Source organism: Mauremys mutica, chromosome 24 (assembly GCF_020497125.1).
Source record: "Mauremys mutica isolate MM-2020 ecotype Southern chromosome 24, ASM2049712v1, whole genome shotgun sequence".
NCBI lineage: Eukaryota > Metazoa > Chordata > Testudines > Geoemydidae > Mauremys > Mauremys mutica.
Genome location: NC_059095.1, coordinates 4,404,684 through 4,423,013, shown reverse-complemented (window position 1 = coordinate 4,423,013; position 18,330 = coordinate 4,404,684). Strand labels below are relative to the sequence as shown.

The window sequence follows — 18,330 nt, the reverse complement described above, 5'->3', positions numbered from 1 at the left end:
TTAATGTGTCTCAACATCCCAAACCAATACGAAACATTTCAAAGCCACCTGGACGCCATCTGCCACTCAGAGCCCCGCGCCATGGGTCAATACCGCCTGTCAATCCCCAGCAAACGGGGTATCCCGGCTGATGGGCCAGGGGGCAGGGTACGGAGAGGGGCACATTTGCTGGGGTTGGACTTAATAAATAATAATAATGTACCTGGCTGGGTCCTTACGTGGTGTAAATTGGTGCAGAGCCACTGAAGTCAATTGAGTTATGCTGTTTCCCATCAGCGGGGATCTGACCCATTGACTCCCATGGAGCTGGGTTGACTCATGCTACCCGGTGATCTGAGCCCTTGACTCCAGCGGAGCTGGCCTGGTTTACACCATCTGGGGATCTGGCCCCATTCTGCCTTTCACCGGAGGATCCGGACTCCTTTTTTAAGTAAGGTTTAAGTATCATTATTCCCCATGTATGTTTCAGTGGCGGTGAAATGACTCGCCAAAGGATCGGGGAATAGAAACCCACATCTCCTGAGACGCGGTCCCTGCCTCTAACCAGAAGACCGCGCTGCCTGGAAGCCTGGTGACCTTTCCCTAAAGCAGCTGGGGCATTTAGGCTGTGTTCTTATAGAGAGCAACTCTGGAAGAGCCCCGCAGTGATCCCGGGTGTGGGGAAGGAGGGTGAGAGTTGCACACACTGGGCTCCGGGAAGACGAACCCCAGCATAAGGGGGAAGCTTTCGGATCGACGCTGAAGCCTATAGGAAGGCTGGGCTTGTGGCTGAATTACTGCTTTGGGCTCTGAAGCGTTAGGGGGCAGTTCCCAGCCCTGTCACAGATTTCCTGTGTGACCTCGGGCAAGTTGCATCGCCTCTCTGTGCCTCCACTTCCCATCTGTGAAATGGGGCCAACCCAGCCTTTATCTGGACTGCAAGCTCATTAGGGCAGGGACTATCTCTTAGTCAGGCGTGGTGGGTGCCTAGCGCCCTGGGGGCCTGATCTCAATTGCGCTGCTGTAAAATAAACCCTCCTGAAGCCCAGCTGACATCTGGAAGCCAGCCCCCGGAGCACTGGAGAGAGGCTCTCTGCTGTGCTGAGCCAGAAGTACGGCATTCCTTGGCCCCGTTCGCGGTCCCTGGGAAGAAAGGAGCGAGCCGCAGTAGAACAGGCTGGGCAGCTGCCTCTGTCAGTCCCACCCCAGCTTTGCCCCGTTAGTCCTGGGAGATCCTGGCTGCTCCCATCCTGGAAGCCATCGGGGTTCAAAGTTAGGGCAGGGACTTCGCTTAAATGCTCCCACTGCTGCGGGACCGCGTCGGGACCGGAGGACTGGCAGTTACCTATGAAATCGGCATGTTACGGAGATCGTGCTGGAATGGGATGGAAACGCCCACATTTGGGTGTCCTTCCATGGCTGGAAAATCAGCGAACTTGATTTCCAGGGCTTCCACCCCCAGGTGGAGGACTGGGTCCCATAACCCAGAGCCGCTGCTATGCTCAAGATCCGTAGCCGTGAGAGGCCAGGCAGGGAACCCAGGTTAGGAGACACTTGGAACACAGGTGACCTTAAAGTCAGGGAGAGAAAACCAGTGTGTGGCACTCCCCTTGCTGGCTGATTCGCACACTGCAAGGGCGTAGCTCCCCGAAGCCTCTCCAGAGGAAAAGGCCTTGAGAGAGACATCCAAAGGGCCAAACGCAACACATGGGCGTAGGGAGCACGTGCAGGTGTAAGTCACAAGTGCACTTGGCTTATATGCAACCTAGCACGTACATGGCGTGGCAAACCGCGGGCTTTTATTTGTGCGAAGGGATGTCAGAAGCCAATAGCTGGGGGAATGGGTTGTGTGATGTCCGGAATGATAGACAAGGCCTCGTTTTTATGCCTAACGTACAGGGCTTAGATCATCCTTTCGCTCTTCCTTGCTGTCGTACCGGCGCACTGGCAGGATTTATGAGGTTGGGAGGTATTATTCCTGTTTTGCAGAATGGGGAAACTGAGGCACAGAGCGGGACGACCTGCCCAACCCAAGGCAATGACAGAACCAGGAAGAGACGCCAGGAGTCCTGAGTTCTTGTGCCTTTTGGAAGTCAAAGAGCTTGCTACAGACAGGGTCTCCCCTTGGAGGCAGGGGCTAGGGGACCAGTGGCTGACCAGATCCCTTCTGCGGGCCGTATGTGTCCGTCCCAGATGCCTGCTGGGAGTGAATGGAAATGGTGCCAAGATCAGGACGGGGTGGCTCAGGCTAGGTGGGATGGTGTCTCACCTCTGAATCACTGCCCCAGCTCCTGCCCATGGTGGAGTGACTAGGAACTGTTCCCATCTGGTGACAGGTTGGGGGGATGGGGGCATGGTCTCAATCCAGCTTCTAGTGGGCACTGAAAGCATCATCTGACTTGGCATGAACTGCCCCTCCACACACCATGTGCCCTGTCTTAGCAGAAGGGACCGAGAAGGCCTTGGATGCTATTCCATGCAGCAGGGTCCTTCCAACTCAGCCGTGGCTGGGAGAGATCTGCAGGTGCGGGGGCACCAGCCCGCTTGCCGCCTCAGGGGCAGCACGGCTTCCTGATTGTGGTGCTCGCCTTCCCCTGGACTCCCCAGGCAAGACGCAGGCCCTGTGTGCCTGCCTCTGGGTTTCTGCAGCTTCCTTTCCCAAAGGGGGGGGGCTTCACCCTGGAATGTCAATGTGCAAAGGGAAAAAAACCCCAGCCCAACAGCCAAGGGCTCCGTGCCACTGACCCGCTCATGTGGAGAACCAGACAATGGGCTGCCTGTTGTCAGTGTGGTTTCAGGCTCAGATCCCAGCTGCAAGATACAGGCTATACAAGGCGGGGAAGAATGTTATCGGGCGGCTATCTGCTGGCTACACTGAAATGTAATCCTAGTTTGGGGTGTTGTAAGAGACATGAATAGAGGCTGAGCGAGGGAAAGGACAGAGCTTACCGAGCGCTGGGAAATTTCAGAGATTCACCGTTTCTCTCTCCTGCGGCGCGCAGGGCAGACATTAGATGCATGCTGCCGACTATCGGTTAATAAAGACAAGTGCAAAATACTACACTTAGGAAAGGAAGACTCAAACGCACAGCTACAAACGGGGGACAAACTGGCTAGGTGGGGGTTCTGCAGAAATGGGGCTCCTCGTGGATCACAGATTGAATCTGAGGCAACAGTGGGTTGCAGCTGGGAAAAAGGCTAAACACACCCCAGCGTGATATAACAGGGGTGTCATGTGTCAGACCTGGGAGGTGATCCCCCCCCTGCACGCACTGCTGAGGCTCAGCCAGAGTCCTGTGCCCAGGTCTGGGTGCCGGGCGTCAGGGAAGATGTGGACAAATTGGAGAAGTTCAGAGGAGAGCAACAAAAATGATCAGAACCTGGGCTCTGAGGAAAGGTTTAAAAAAACTAGGCATGTTCAGTCTTGAGAAAAGAAGACCGAGGAGGGACCTGATAGCCGTCTGCACACGCATTGAGGGCTGTTATCAAGAGGACGGTGAGGTCTCCATGTCCGCTGTCAGTAGGACTAGAAGCAATGGGCTTAATCTACAACAAGGACGATTCAGGTTCGATGTTAGGAATAAGGGGGCTCTGGAACAGACTGCAGAGGGAGGTGGTGGGATTCCTGTCACCGGAGATTTATAAGAATAGGTTGGACAACCCTGGTCAGGGATGATGTAGGGTTACTTGGTCCTGCCGCGTTGCAGAAGGCTGGACGCGCTGACCTCCCGAGGCCCCTTCCAGCCCAACATTTCGGTGATTCTGCGCTCAGATGCTGGCAGGTGTCCTTTCCCTCGCTCCGACTCTATTCATGTCGCTTGCAACTGAGTGAGGATGGAGCGACTACTGGTTTGCTCCCGCTTTGGCCGCCTCACTCCAGATGCAGTTGGGTCCGTTTAAGACCCCAAGCAGCCCCAAATCCATAGCATGCTGCTAGTCAGGGCAGAAAGCCTCCTGCTGGGGGGAGCGTTTGGCAAGGGGGGCTGGAGAGAAGCAGGGTGGGGGGAGTCCAGGGAGGGACTAGCCTTCGGCTACCTAAGCAAAGGAGCAGCGAGTCTCCTTCTCATTGTGTTAGTCCAGGACAAACAACCTCTCTCACTCATCCCTCAAATCCCCCCGGCCCCCTCCAAACCGCTCATTGCCTCATTGAATATCATTCTACTGCCTGCTGCGGGATGGGGCCCTTCCTTCTCCGTCTCATTCGGATAGTGGAGAGGAAGGAGGGCACTGGCATGGGACTTAGGGGATCTGGGTTTGGATGCCCCGTGTGACCCCGAGCTCATTCCACCTCTCCGGGCCTCAGTCTCCCCATCTGTAGCATGGGGACAACGATCCTTCCTTTCCCTCTCAGCTCTTTGAGGCCGGAACCATCTTTGTTTGCACCTCGCCCAGTCTGTGATTGGGGCATTTAGGCACTACTGTAATACATCTAATAAATCCTCCTCCTCGTAATCTTATAAAGTGCGGTAGAGGAAGGCAGTGTAGCCTAATGGGTAGGGCCCTGGGAGTCAGGGGGCCTGGGCCGAATTCCCAGCTCTGCCGGGTGACATTGGGCCAGTCCCTTCCCCGGACCGTGCCACCACTTCGCCCTCTGTAAAATGTGCAGCGTGACCCCCGCATTTGTAACATGCATTGAGTCCTATGTGTGGAGCGTGCTAGAGAAGCCCCGAGTGTTATATTAGTGAGCGACACCACTCCAGGGGGTGGTTCTTGGTACATTGTCGAAACACCAGAGAGCCGCGGGGAAGAGAGAAAGAGCCGCCCCCTCCTCTCCCCCCCGTGCACTCACCTCTCCAGCAACCTAACGTGTTGTGTGATGGAGCAGGTGCACCGTCTGCCTCCAGGGAGCCGGGGTTTGGAAACCCAGCGCCGGGTGGCACGTCCCCCACCGCTGGTTTCTAAGGTTGGGGCCCGTCTCTCTTTTGTTTTTAAAGCCTTGAAATGGTCCAAGAAACCAATGTCAGGGGGAGGGGGGGAGAATATCCTTGGCTAAGCCTGGCTCCCAGTCCTGCAGCCTTCATCACCCCTTTGAACCCTCCGGGAGCCCACACAGAGGTCTGGCCAAACCGATCAGATTGCAGGGGACCCCGCTCCTGCTGCCGGCTCTGCTCTGCCGGTGTGGTGCCTCATTGAAATCAAAGGATCTTTGCACAGGGGACCCCCACTCCTCAGAGCCAGCTGCAGGATGGCCTTCGTCAAGCCATGGCCCCTCCCTGTGCCTCAGTTTCCCCCCTGTAAAAATGAGGCGCATGCTGCTGAGTTGCTGTGCGAAGCCCCTTTGAGATCCACGGATGAAAAGCTCTAGATAAGAGCCAGGGATTACTGTTATTATCACTTGGCGATTTCATCACCTCCACCTCGGAGCCGAAAGCTAAACCTTTCACTCCCCCCCCCATACCCATCAAATCCTCTCATCCGCCCCCCCATTTATCACAGCTGATCGGTTCTAATTCAGCAGCTTTTCATCCAGCAAAGGCCCTCCGAGTTAGTTGGGTTTTTTTTTCCAAAAGACCCATAATAATAATTATTCCCCTGATAATCCTGTTTTCTCTCTCTCTCTCTCTCTCTTTTCTTAGGCTTTAATAACAATCATAAAAATAAATAAATAAATATCTTACAAAAAAACAAAGGGAGGAGAGGAGAGGTGGTTTTTTTCCCTTTATTGTGTGCGCGCATTTGAAAATTGGTGCCCGGTGAATCACGGCCCTCGGTATTAATTTTACATTTTAAAATGTTACCTTGCCAGGGGCAGGGCTGGCATGACTGAATCGGAAAAGGAGAGAAGAGAGAGAGAAACCCCTTCTCCTTAATTAGCGTATTTCACTGTGTGATCAGAGTGCTTATGAAGCGAGTAATGAGGTGCATAGTAGCTTAAAGATTGCAAGAGAGCTGCTTCAGTGATATTCAGGGAAGAGCCTTCCCCTTTCCTGCTCTCCATTTGTTCTCTCCTTCCTCCTTTCTTTTCATTCCCTTCTTCCCTTTGTGACGACTGCATGTCTTTTGTGTCATCCTCTTGAATCCCCTGCTATGTTTCCTGGTGGTTTGGGGGGTTGCATCAGTGTTTTTCTTTATTTCACACACACACACACACACACACACACACACACACCCCTATCATTGTCTGTACATTTCATTTTTTCTTACCCTGCCAAGGCTGTGGGAATCGCAGTGTCGCCGACTATCTTGCCAGTCTATCAGTAGTTGCGCGGTGTTTGGTGCTTTCCTTAAAGCCCCACCTCCTGGAGTCATGAGATTTTCACAAGCACCTCAGCTTTCACTTACATTTTCTAGTTGTCTGAGTTGCAGAGCTTAAAAATGCCTTTGAGTGTGTGCATGCCAGAGAGAGCAAAAGGTATGGCGTGTGTGCGCACTCGTGTGTGTCTGAGTGTGTGCATTTTCTCTGTGTCTGTGTGTGCGCATTGTGCACAAGCGTGTGCATATGCCTTTGTGTGTGTATGCCTGAGCGTATGCATAGTCTGTGTGTGTGTGCATTGTGCACGAGCATGGGCAAGGGTCTGTGTATATACCTGTAGGTGCGCATTGTCTGTGTGTGCGCATCAGAGGGAGAGAATGGGGGGTATATGCCTCTGAGTGTCAGAGTGAGTGACTCTGTGTATTGGGGGGGCTCTCAGCAACAAGAGAGAGAGTGTGTGTGTGTGTGTGTGTGCGCGTGCGTGTTGTGTCTCCCTGCTGCCCCATAGAACTGACCCCTGCTACTGCCTGGATTTCCACGACACACATAAATCAGCCAGACACACGTTTGTGCAGACAGCAGGGCCAGCCAGGAGAGCTCCACTCGCCTCCTGCTGCAGGCTGACCGCTGGGCCAACATCTCCCCCACACCCTGCCCTGGGAGAGGGAGGGGGGCCCCTCCCTTCAAACCCTCCCACTGACTGGCCTCCATTGGCATGCGGCCCCTCTCCCTCCCCCTGCCTGGCTGTATTACACACACAGCAGTGTGTGCTTGGCTCACAAGCAGGCCAGGGGCTTGGAGAAGGAAGCCCATCCCACAGCGCTGAATTACCACTTAGAGACCCCGTGGGGCTGTGTCTGTCCACCGGGCCAGCTCCATCTAAATGGAGATGTGGCTGTATCTCCCCCACACGAGAGGGGACGTGATTTGTCGATTTGGGGGGCGGGGGGGATATGAATTTTCCTCTGAAACGGAGGCTCTTTAACCAGACACTGCACAGCGGCCACCTTCCTGCACCTCCCACCATGCGCACCCCGGGGCACAGCGCGGGGGGGTGGGGGGACCCACCCTCAGGGAGATGCGGGGAGCGGAGATGCAAAATTCAGAACCAGGTCCGGCTCCTGCAGCTCAGATACTGCAGGGAGAGGTAGGAGGAGAGATTTCATACTCCAGGGTATGGGGGGCAGAGGCCTGGGGCTTTCGTTCAGGCCCATTGTAAAGCTGGGAGGCCACTTGCAAAATTCAGATCTGGGTCCGGATCCAAATTTCGAACCTCCTCAGACTTGGGAGTGCTTGGATCTGGGGTAGAGCTCCTGGCCTGTGTGTAAACAGCTCTGGGGGCTCAGTCCCACCACTTGATGGTCCCCCCCCACCCCATCTTCCCTGACACTTCCACCCCCACCTCCCAATCAGTAACTGTGTGTGTGGTTGATGGCTCCCATGGGATGAGTTTGATGGGTCCCAGCCCAGCTCCCTGCAGCACAGGGGCCGGATCGCAGTATCCACTCTTGCATTCAGCGCTCACAGCACGCAGGGTGTGAATCTTCCACCCCTCTGATTGGCCTAGCAAAATGTAGACCAGGGCTCAGGCCTCCTCTTCACTGCAGACTTAACATGGATTCAAACATGGGTTTTGCCTTTAACCCATTCCACATTCACACACTGATGTCTCTGTCCTTCCCCCACAACAAAGCAGCCCTCATGCCCTGAGCTACTGGGCAGACGCCGAGTTCGCTCATCCTGCGTGTTGCTAACCTGAGATAACTGCAGTGAGAACGTGCAGCCACGGACACTCACAGGAATCAGTACCGATGGTCCTCCAGTCCCTTCCACGGTCCTCCAAGAGGCCCGTTCCCATGAACTTCCTTGCTCGGACCCCTGACGGAAGCAGGCTGCCTTCATGTGCCGCTGCTCAGCATCCTCGCTCCCACCCTGCTCGCGGTTTCTTTAGGGCTAGCAGGGGGAGGGGTCCTTGAAACTCATGGAGGGAGCCCCGAAAGTTTTCTGTTGTTCCACAGGCCACAGTCTGGATAATAGGGAGACACCCAGGTTGTTAGCTCCTAAAGAACTATGGGCCAGATCCCTGGCTGACATAAACTGGGCAGTGGAGTGACGCTGACTGAACCCGGCAGAGAATATGGGTTTATAATCTGGGTTGGTTTCCCACAGCTCTGGTCCCCCTTGGCAGCCGAGCGCCGTGGCTCAGTAGTGTTGGGCACATGGTTCTCAGGTGGCCCTGGCCCAGCTGTTGGCCGCGTTCCACCAGTCCCGGTACCAATTCACCAGCCGCCTCCTGGCTCCGGGGCTGCACCAGGCATGCACTGCAGCGGGGCACAGGCTGGACTCACACACACACACACCCTGCCACTCACGCCGCCCTCCCCCTCCACTCACAACCCCCCAAACTTTTGTTGTGTGTCTTTTAAGGCTCCCCCATCCGGCGTTCATGAATAATTCCTCTTTCGGCTGCCGGAGTGTCAGTGACCTGCCTGCTGCCTTCGCAGAGGGGTGTCTGCCCGCGTTTTTGTCTGCAGTGTTTTAAAGAGAGACTGACAGCTGACAAGGCTCCCCGTAGTGCCCAGCCCCCTCCCGTCCCTCGCACAACAGGGGGCCCATGTACTGCTGTCAGTCTCGCCTGACGGGGAGTCCTGGGGCGGGAGGAGAGCAGGCCTGAAGGGCTACAGTGGGGTCTGTTCTTGGCCTGCTCGTTGCTTCGGGGGGGCCCTAGGGGTTCTGTGAGAGGGGAGCAAACCCAGCATCACGCTGAGCTCTTAGTGCCCCGGGCATGAGCCCCTTCATACCCCTCACCCTGGTATCTGGTACCGTCCTGACAAGGGAAATCTTCACTGGTGCCAGGACAGCGATGTAGCAGGACAGGCGCGAACTCCTAACGGAGACACGCTGTGCTAGTCCTTCTCGGGCTCAGTAGCATCAGTGCAGCGTGTTTACACTGGAGGGGCTTGCACTGGAGTGGCTACTTCAGTGAAAATCCCCCCCCCTCTCCTCCCACACACACCATAGACCAGACGGGGGAAGTGACTCACCCAGGGTCACACAGCTGGGCAGTGGCAGAGCCAGGGAGAGAGCCCAAGAGGCCCGGTTCCCTGGCGCCCGTCACCGCGTGCAGTCAGTTACATCAGTGCAAAGAGCCACGGGGGGCACTGATTTTGGCCTGCTTCAGATGACTGCAACTTGCCCTTGGTGGCTGTCAAAGCTCTTTGAGCACCGTTGTGCCCAGTGGGGAGACTGAGTCCCAGAGTGGTGGAGCCGGGGATAGAACGCAAGCACCCTGACCTCTCCCCGGCCCTGTGCTCCGTGCCCTAAGACACACCTGCCTTTCTGCAAGAGGATTCTTACTGTCGACGTCAGTGCGCTTCGGATCAGGCCCCTAAGCTGGTGTTTTCCACAGGCATCGGCACGATACAATATGTCGTCAGAGCCTGGCCGAAAAGGCACAGAGATCCCACCGTGTCTGGAAATCTCATCACGTAACCAAAATATAAGCAGAAGGAGGAACGGTTTTATGTTAAGTGTCTCCTGGCATCTCGTGAATGCCCGTGTGTGTACACACACACACACACACACACACACACACACAGAGCCCCATTTTTATTCCAGGTGTTCCGTGCTCTCTCAGCAACTTGGAAGTGAATCAGTCCCGCAAACCTGCCCTAGCCTTGCTGATGCCGGCAAGAGAATTTCTATTTGAGGGCAAGTGCCTCTGTAGGAATTTCAAATTAATTAGTAGAGAAAACCCATTCGGTGTGGGGAGAAGTCAGGATCGCTCCTGAGGGGCTCGTGCATTTGACTGAGGAGGCCTCGTCAAACGCGAGGGCCAATCAAATCTACGCAGTAAGTTATTTTAAATGTCCCCAGAAGGCGGGCGTGGGTTTGGAAAGTGGCAAACGGAGCTGGCTAGTCTTAGGGGACTGTGGTGTATCGAGGTCTAAAATGGGACTTGCCGAGGTATTGTAGAGTCATTTTCCAGCTCTGCTAATCCCTTAATCTCTCAGATAATCAGTACCAAAAACCATAAATTACAATAGGATTGGAGTGCACATCTGCAGTAATACCAAAAGGGTTTGATGGTATCGCAATGCATAATGATTTTTTGTTACTTATTACCAAGTGTCGCCAGTTTATTCCTCTTAAAACAATGAGGTCCTGGATTTAATCTTGCAGCGCGAACGCGGATTCGGAGGGTTTGACTGGTGGTGAGGTCAGAGGACCTGTGCGTCGGGATTCCTGGTTTCTGCGCCCGGTTTTGGAAGGGAGAGTGGTCTAGTGGTTAAAGTAAAGGGGAGTATGAGTCAGAAATCCCGGGGGGGGGTTGGATGGCAGCTGTGGCCTGTGAAACGGGCTCAGACTAGACGATCTGGTGGGTCCCTTCCAGACTTAAACTCTATTCCCAGGTATGTCACTAATCTGCTGTCTGGGCTTTTAGACAAGTTGCTGAATGTCTCTGTGCCTTAGTTTTCCTTCTGTAAAATAGGGTTAGTCAAACCCCCCTTCCTGGGGCTTTTCGCAGGTTCCATTAACTGATGTTTGTAACGTGCTTTGAACTCTAGGTTGGGAAGCGCTGGATAAGGGCAAAACTCTTGTACTGTCTGTTTCCCTTTGTAACAATGCTGGTTCTGGTGGGGCCCAACTGAGAGTAGCAATTCAGGACAAATTGCTTAAAGCAGGGCAGTCACCACCCAAGGCTGGGGGTCCTTTACTAATGAGGCAACCCAAAGCAGCCAAATAGAAAAGACTTCAGTTTTGCCCCCACTGGCTAACCACAAGTGATTCCCTTAGACACTCCAGTTGCCCAGTATCACCACCAGGGCCACTTGTTATGGGGACAAATGGTTATGAAAACCAAGGCCCCAGTAAAAGAAAAAAGGTTCTCTCGATCCCAAAGGACCAGACCCAGGTCAATATACACATCAGATCTTAGGCACAAATCACGCTGTTGCCAGTCCTTTAGAATTTAAAATCTAAACGTTTATTCATAAAAGGAAAAAGCTATAGATGAGCGCTAGAATTGGTTAAATGGAATGAAGCAATTACACACAGTAATGGCAACGTTCTTGGTTCAGGCTTGTAGTAGTGATGGAATAAACTGCAGGCACAAATCAAGTCTCTGGAGTACATCCATTCAGCCCTTTGTTCAAAGCTTCAGTTTGTAGCAAAGTTCCTCCAGAGATATGAAGCAGGATTGAAGAAAGATGGAGTTTTCAGGGCCTTTTTATATTCTCTGCCTGTGGGAGGACATCTCTTTGTTCTTCCTGTGGAAAATCCCAGCAGCAAGATGGAGTCTGGAGTCACATGGGCAAGTCACATGTCCATGCTTGACTCAGTTTGCAGGCCAAAGCCATTGTTTGTTTCCAGGAAAGCTTAGATGTGGATCGGCCTCTCCCAAAATCCACAGTTAAGTGTTTCTTGATTGGGCACTTAAGTTGCAAATTCCTTTCTCAAGAAGCTGGCCAATTGCTTTACTGAGGCTATTTAGAATCAAAACACATTGATATACAAGTACAGAGCCAATATTCATAACTTCAACTACAAAAATGGCACAGAGCATAATCATACCCAGCAAATCATAACCTTCCATAGACACCTCACAGGACAACCTTTGCACAATATTTGCTGCAAATATATGAGTGGTTGCAACAGTGATCTATACGGTTACAGATTACGTCACTAACGTCACACCCTTATTCTCTGTATAGGGGGTGGTTGGTTTGACACAGCGAAGGGCAGAATCAGAAAAGAAGAGATGGGTTCTCTGTGCTTGTTACAGGTACCAAAAAGGAAGAGGGAAATATGTAGGGCCCAGTTCTCCCAGGCTTGGCCCCATGTGCTGTTGTTTATATTGGGTTAGTGTGATATGAATCAGCATGGTTGTGTTCTACATTCACTTTGCACAGCTGCCAGTGCCTGTCGAAGGAGAAGAGTAGCAGAGAGTCAGGACTTAAGGTCTAGCTTTTTACGAGTGGCTAGTGATTTTTACGAGTGGCTAGTGATTTTTTGGTGCCCAGTTTGAGATACCGAAAGGGGGCTGTGATTTTCAGAGGGTGGGACCTTGGCATTGTCTAGAAATCAGGCTCCTGGAGTCACTAGTCACTTCCCATGACTCATTGCATGGACTCCACAAAACGAAGCATTGGCAAGGCGTGTCATCCGCTGCTTCATGGGAGCCAGGACTCCTGGGTCTTCTTCCTGGCTCTGCTGCTGACTTGCTGTGCAGCATTGGGCGTGTGGCTTAACCTAGAAATCTTTCAGAAGTGCATACTGCTCAGAGGGGCAGAAGGATTACACTGCTTTGGGTTGGTCTGCTTGAGCCCCTTAGGGGTCTGAGAGTCACAGGTACTAAGCACCCCCAGTGCCACGCAGGTACATCCAAAGCTGTGCTGCCGAGGGCACCCGAGCTCTCATCGTGCAGAGAACCTGGTGCTCTGGCTGACACGTATCAGGCTGGCCAGTCCGCCGCGGTCCTTCCCTGCTTCTCACCCCCGCTTTCTCCTGCCGTTCCCCGCAGGTTCCATCGGGGGGACTACACGGTGGAAGTGAGCATCAACGACTACCTGGATATCTACTGCCCTCACTATGAGGACCCCTTCCCGGCGGACAAGATGGAGCGGTATATCCTGTACATGGTCAATTACGAGGGTCACGCTTCCTGCGACCACCGGCAGAAAGGCTTCAAGCGCTGGGAGTGCAACAGGCCCGACTCCCCCAACGGGCCCCTGAAGTTCTCAGAGAAGTTCCAGCTCTTCACTCCCTTCTCTCTAGGATTTGAGTTCAGACCAGGGCACGAGTATTACTACATCTGTGAGTATCCCACGCTGCAGGCTGGCTGCACCCTGCCCCCTCGCGGGGAACGGCCCCTGGCCGCGGTGCATTCCTGTTCCTAATCGGGTGAGGGTGACGTGAAAATCCAGGTGGAAGGCCTAGTGCAGAACGTGCAAATTTGCACGGGGAGCGGTTAACAGCTCAGTGCGAGCGTCTCGCTTAGCAGCCGCGTGAAGCACATTGAAATGAGCTGGAGGGTGGGTATGTGCAACGCTGCCCTCTACTGGATACAGTCAGAACCGTTCTGCTGTGTGTCCCGTCTAGCAGCTCTGGTGGCGGGGGGCTGTAGGTTTGGAATAGGACAATTCGAGCTCTGTCCCTGTGAAGTTTCAGGTGGCTTCTGTGTGCCGGGGAGTCACAGCCATGACGCCGCAAGCTGGCTGTGGTTTGCGACGATGTTAAGTTTCCTTGCTGACTCGGGGCTTTATGAAATCGCTTGTAAAGCCACAACATGAACCATGCAAAGATTCATGTAGGGCTGGGCCAGTTTGCTCCAGGTAGAAATGTCCACTGAAAAACATACCTATGCCAACAGAAAAACACACTGCTAAGGCAGAGGTGGGGCTACAGGCTCGTGTCTGTATGTTAATGAATAATACTGTTCAAGAACCGTAGAGATCAAATAATCAGGAAGTGACCCCATCACATGAGGAACCCAGGTGCTCTTGTCAAACCAGGAGCTCATAGCGCTTTAACTCCGCCCCCGTGAGAGGCCAGCTGGCCACCTGCCTTCCTTTGCATTGGAAGCTTGGCCCATGCACGTGTCTCCAACTCTCAGCTTTGTCACAGCACTCCCCTTTGCCTTGATTTTGCTGTCCAGATGGGCTGGCTCTGGGTCGAATGACACTTAGAGCACTGGCTGCCACATGGAATCCCAGGCCCGGATCCCTTGAGAGCACCTCCTCTGAGGTACTCAGTTCTCTCAGCATCTCCCAGGATAGGGCCCTCCGGGCTCCATCCTGCCAGGTGCTGAACACTGGCGCTGTCCCAGCAAAGCACGTAGGGACACGTTGAACTTCAAGCACATGGGAAATCCTATTGACTTGGGGGTGAAGCCTTTAAAGCGAAGCCCTTGCTTGATCAGGGAACTGTTCGTTGTGAATGGATAAGGAGTTTTGGATCTTCCCAAGACATAGCTGTGGAGGCAGAGCACAAGGATGGGGATAGCATTGCAGGGAAGCTAGCAGCATTGTGGTTAAATCCTGTCATTTGGGCCTCTTCCCTCCTGCAAGGCTAAAATTCCCCCCTTTTTTTTCTAAACACCACCAGAAAATACACGGTCTGAACAGTAAGCAGGAGCCAGGTTCTGCTGGACGCGCGCTGTCTGCTCTGTGCCGCTCCGGTGATTCAAAGCAGCTGTGAAGCCATCTTAAGCGGCCTTTTCTAAACCCTGCTTTGTGGCTGCGTTGCAATACCAGAGGTGTGCAAAGGAGCCGGAGTGCGCCGGGCGAATCTGGCTCCAAGTGTCTCAGATGAAATCTGGAATAACTCCGGGTGCTTTTCACTGTCAGAGCACTTGGATAGCCCTTTGCGGGGAGACTGGCAGAACTACGCACCCAAAGTCACAGCCAGTATCAGAGGTCAAGGATCAGTGGCTCCCCAGCCCAATATTCATACCTCCACTGGACTAGAAATCTGGGTCACATTAAAACCTAGGGGGCTGGTCCAATGGGAGCCTTCTCATTAACTTCAACGGGCTGGGCTCAGGTGAAGGCCCAGGGTGAGGTCTGAGTGGACCCGTCCTTAGCATTCTAGGAGGAATTCTGAATGATTCCCTGGTCTGCTGGCTGTAATCCCAGACCTAAAATCTTTCTGGGGATCTTCCTTTCCCTTCAGGATGGGGCCTTCCTTATTTCCATGCGCCGGACTCTGCTGTGTCGGTGTGCTAAGAGCATGTCAGTTGCCCCTGGGACCAGCGTAACCTCTGCCTGCTTGGATCTGCAGAGGTCCTGAAACAAGAACCCCAAGAGGTGTGAACTGCCCCAGGGCTTGGCTACACTTGCAAGTTGCAGCGCTGGTAGAGGCTTTCCAGTGCTGCAATTAGTAACCGTCCACACCTGCAAGGCACATCCAGCGCTGCAACTCCCTGGCTGCGGCGCTGGCTGTACACCTGGCCAGGTTGGGGTGTAGCGATTGCAGCGCTGGTGATCCAGCGCTGCTCATCAAGTGTGGACACACACCAGCGCTTTTATTGGCCTCCAGGGAATAAGGAGATATCCCAGAATGCTTTTAACTAAATTACTCTTTGTTTTGTTATGCAGCCTCTCTTTGTTTTGTTGTGAACTCCGATTGAACTGCTTATCTAAAAAACAAACACTGATCACAGCAAACAGGAGCTATCTGTACCTGGCTGTGAACGATCAAATGAGAGGCAAGCAGTTTGCTTGACAGAGAAACAGCGTTGGATGCAGGCTGTTTGCAATTAAGACTAAGGGTTTGCGAACATTTTGTGATTTTCCAATCCAGGAAGCTAACACACAGTGTTGGCTCCAAAAATCCACTCTCTCTATCTTCCCCGCTCCCTGTCACAGTACACCACCCTCCACCCCCCTCTTTTGAAAAGCACGTTGTTGCCACTTGAATGCTGAGATAGCTGCCCATAAAGCAGCACTCCCAACAGCGCTGTAAATGCTGCAAATGTGGCCACACACCAGCGCTGGCCCTGCACAGCTGCACGACCAGCGCTGTAACTCCCAGCGCTGCAACTTTCAAGTGTAGCCAAGCCCCCAGTCTTCTTAACTCTGGGCACAGCTGCGGGTGCACATGCCTACGGTCCTCCGGTTGCCTTCATTCTGCCTCTCCCAGGACACAGCAGCTTTCCATGCAGTGAGTAATACCCAGCTCTTGCATAGCACTTTTCATCAGTAAACCCGAATGTGCTTTACAAAGGTGGGCAGTACCATTAGCCTCATATTACAGATGTGGAAACTGAGGCACAGAGGAAGAAAGCAATTTACCCAGGGCCACCCAGCAGGCCAGTAGCTGAGCCACGCCTAAAACCTAGGTCACCTGAGTTACAGTCCAGCACTCCAGCCACAAGGCTACACTGCTGGTCAGAACAAAGCTCACTCTTTTTTGTTGGGTGACGGAGGGTTTATTGTGGTTTAAAGCAGCAACTCCATTTACTCTCCATTGATCATGCCAGAATCTGAGACACTAAAGCTGGCATTAACTGAGCCTTCGTGTAAGACCCGGGCCAGCTGAGTGCTCAGAAAAATAGTAAACCAAACCCAAACACACAGAGAGGCTCCTGGGTGAGCCGATGTTTCCTCCCCTGAGAAGCCAGGGATGAGAGCATTAGAGTTCATTCTGCTCCCGCCCCATGGACCATTCGCCTTGTAAAGAGCTCAATCTGCCTGGGGGGTCTCCCCTGCCGTGGGCTTCCAGCAAGCAAAAATAATCAAGTGACTGTAATTACCCGCCCGACCACCCAATGGGGAGGCTGGTTTACGTCTCTGTTTTAACAGAGCCCCATTCATCTTGATTAGAAGCAGGGCTTTTATCCTGCGTTTCTTTTAGGGTCGCGGAGAGGGACACCTAGCCAAACTGAAGGCACTGCCCTTGGGGCTAGGACGGAGGAGAAGGCTCCATCCAGGCCTCCTCGCTCGGAGGGGAAGGCGGAGGGCCTGGGCGAGGGGGGAAGGCCGCTGAGTCCCTAGTTCGGTTGGCAGAACTCATCCCTGCTGGAAGTCCATTGATTCCAGCCTGGGAAATTCCATCTGCAGATGGAGTCTGAGTCAAAAGTGTCCGTTGGGTCTAGTTCCGAACCAGCCCCCCCATCTCATATTCCCCAGTGCTGTCACGGCTGGTGGGGTCTCTAAGGACCAGGAGATGGGGGTACGGCCTCACAGGGACGTATTTGGGCTTTGAGAAGGCAGGGGAGGCTGATCTTCCCCCTTGGCCAGAGCTGCGGAGTTTTGGCGGATACAGAGAGGCCAAGGCCTTGGTTTCCAGGAGAGGGTGAAGGGTCAAAGGGTTATGTGGCTCCCCCCTGTCTGTCGTCAAGGCGGTGGTAGTAAGGGCTGTCTCTCGCCTTCCTCCTGTCCCTTCCCTTCAGGGGTGCCGAGAGCCATTAAGCCTGTATATAATGGAAACCACGTCAAGCCAGGGGGGGCTGTAGCACCCCCCAGTTCCAGCACTTATGCTTCCCTTGGATTAGATGCACGTGGCTGATAGCAGATTTCAGCTCACCGGTGCCTCTGGCGCCTGTTTCTTCAGGGCCAGGGCATCTACTGTAATTCACCCCATTGTAAAAAAAGAACCAGTGCTCAGTGCAAAATCTGCCCGCCCCCCCCCCCCCGCACAAGCCACCTGGGCTGCACCTCCGGCACTTGTGCATCCTCACCTGTTCGCATGCACAGCTCGGGGAGCCAGTTCCACCACTCTGGATATCTCTGCTGCAGCTGGGAGGGAGCCTCCCGGGGTGGGGCGACAGACGTGCGCTAGTGGAGTTGGAGCTAGCATGCTAAAACAGCGGGGGGGGGACACCACAGGCCTCGGGTCCACCCCGCACCCGGGGTCCGAGCTCAGGTGGCCAGCCCGAGGCTCTGCCAGAGCCACGACGGCCACACGGCTAGTTTTAGTGCATGAGTCTCTCTGCCCAGCTGCAGTGTAGACGTACCTTCAGAAGCTTCAGCAGGCACCCAGCGCAGTATCCTACCAGCCGTGCCGTAGCGGTTTGACCTGCACTGACCGGTTCATCCCCTTCCGAGGACAACTCACAATGGCAGCAGCTACTTACAGGGACTTTCATGGTCTGTGAAAACATTTTCAAGGAAAATGCTTATATCACTCAATTGTTAATTAGAAAAAATTCATTTATTTTATTTAATAATTTGGAGGTTCCTCCCCTTTTTCTCCCTCCCCCCCCCCCTGTTTTTTTCCCCCTGGGGCTCAGAAAATGAAAACTGAAAATTTGTCATTTTCACACACAAAAAATATCAAAAACCTTAACTGAACCATTTCCAATGAAATTAGGGTGTTTGGGGTGGGAGCTACCTACCATTTCCCAACCAGCCCTATAGAGAGCACAGCTGATTTAGGGACCGCTCTCGCCCTACACACCACAGGAATGGCTGAGACCAGCTGAGGCTGCATTGGCTTGTGACACTGGGAGCACGTGCTTGGGGACTGGAGTGAGGCCATTTTAACAGAGCATCCTAGATGTGAAACTTTTTAGCTAAGGATATAAATCCTCATGCTTCAGGGCATGAGCCAGCCTAGCTAAAAGGGTCAGGAGGGAACTTTCTATGGGGACAGGTTATCCCCTCACTGCCTCCTGCAGGATTTCTTACACCTTCCTTTGAAGCATCTGGTGCTAC

The 18,330-nt window shown here is 53.5% G+C and overlaps 1 protein-coding gene across 2 annotated transcripts in view; it reads left to right on the top strand.

Moving 5' to 3' along the window:
* Positions 1-18,330, top strand: part of EFNA2 (ephrin A2) — a 140,096-nt gene that overhangs the window by 99,408 nt on the left and 22,358 nt on the right. For both annotated transcript variants that reach the window (XM_044999014.1, XM_044999013.1), the window contains one exon: positions 12,696-12,988. In XM_044999014.1, the coding sequence (XP_044854949.1) occupies positions 12,696-12,988 (293 nt within the window). The remainder of the gene's footprint in view (positions 1-12,695; positions 12,989-18,330) is intronic.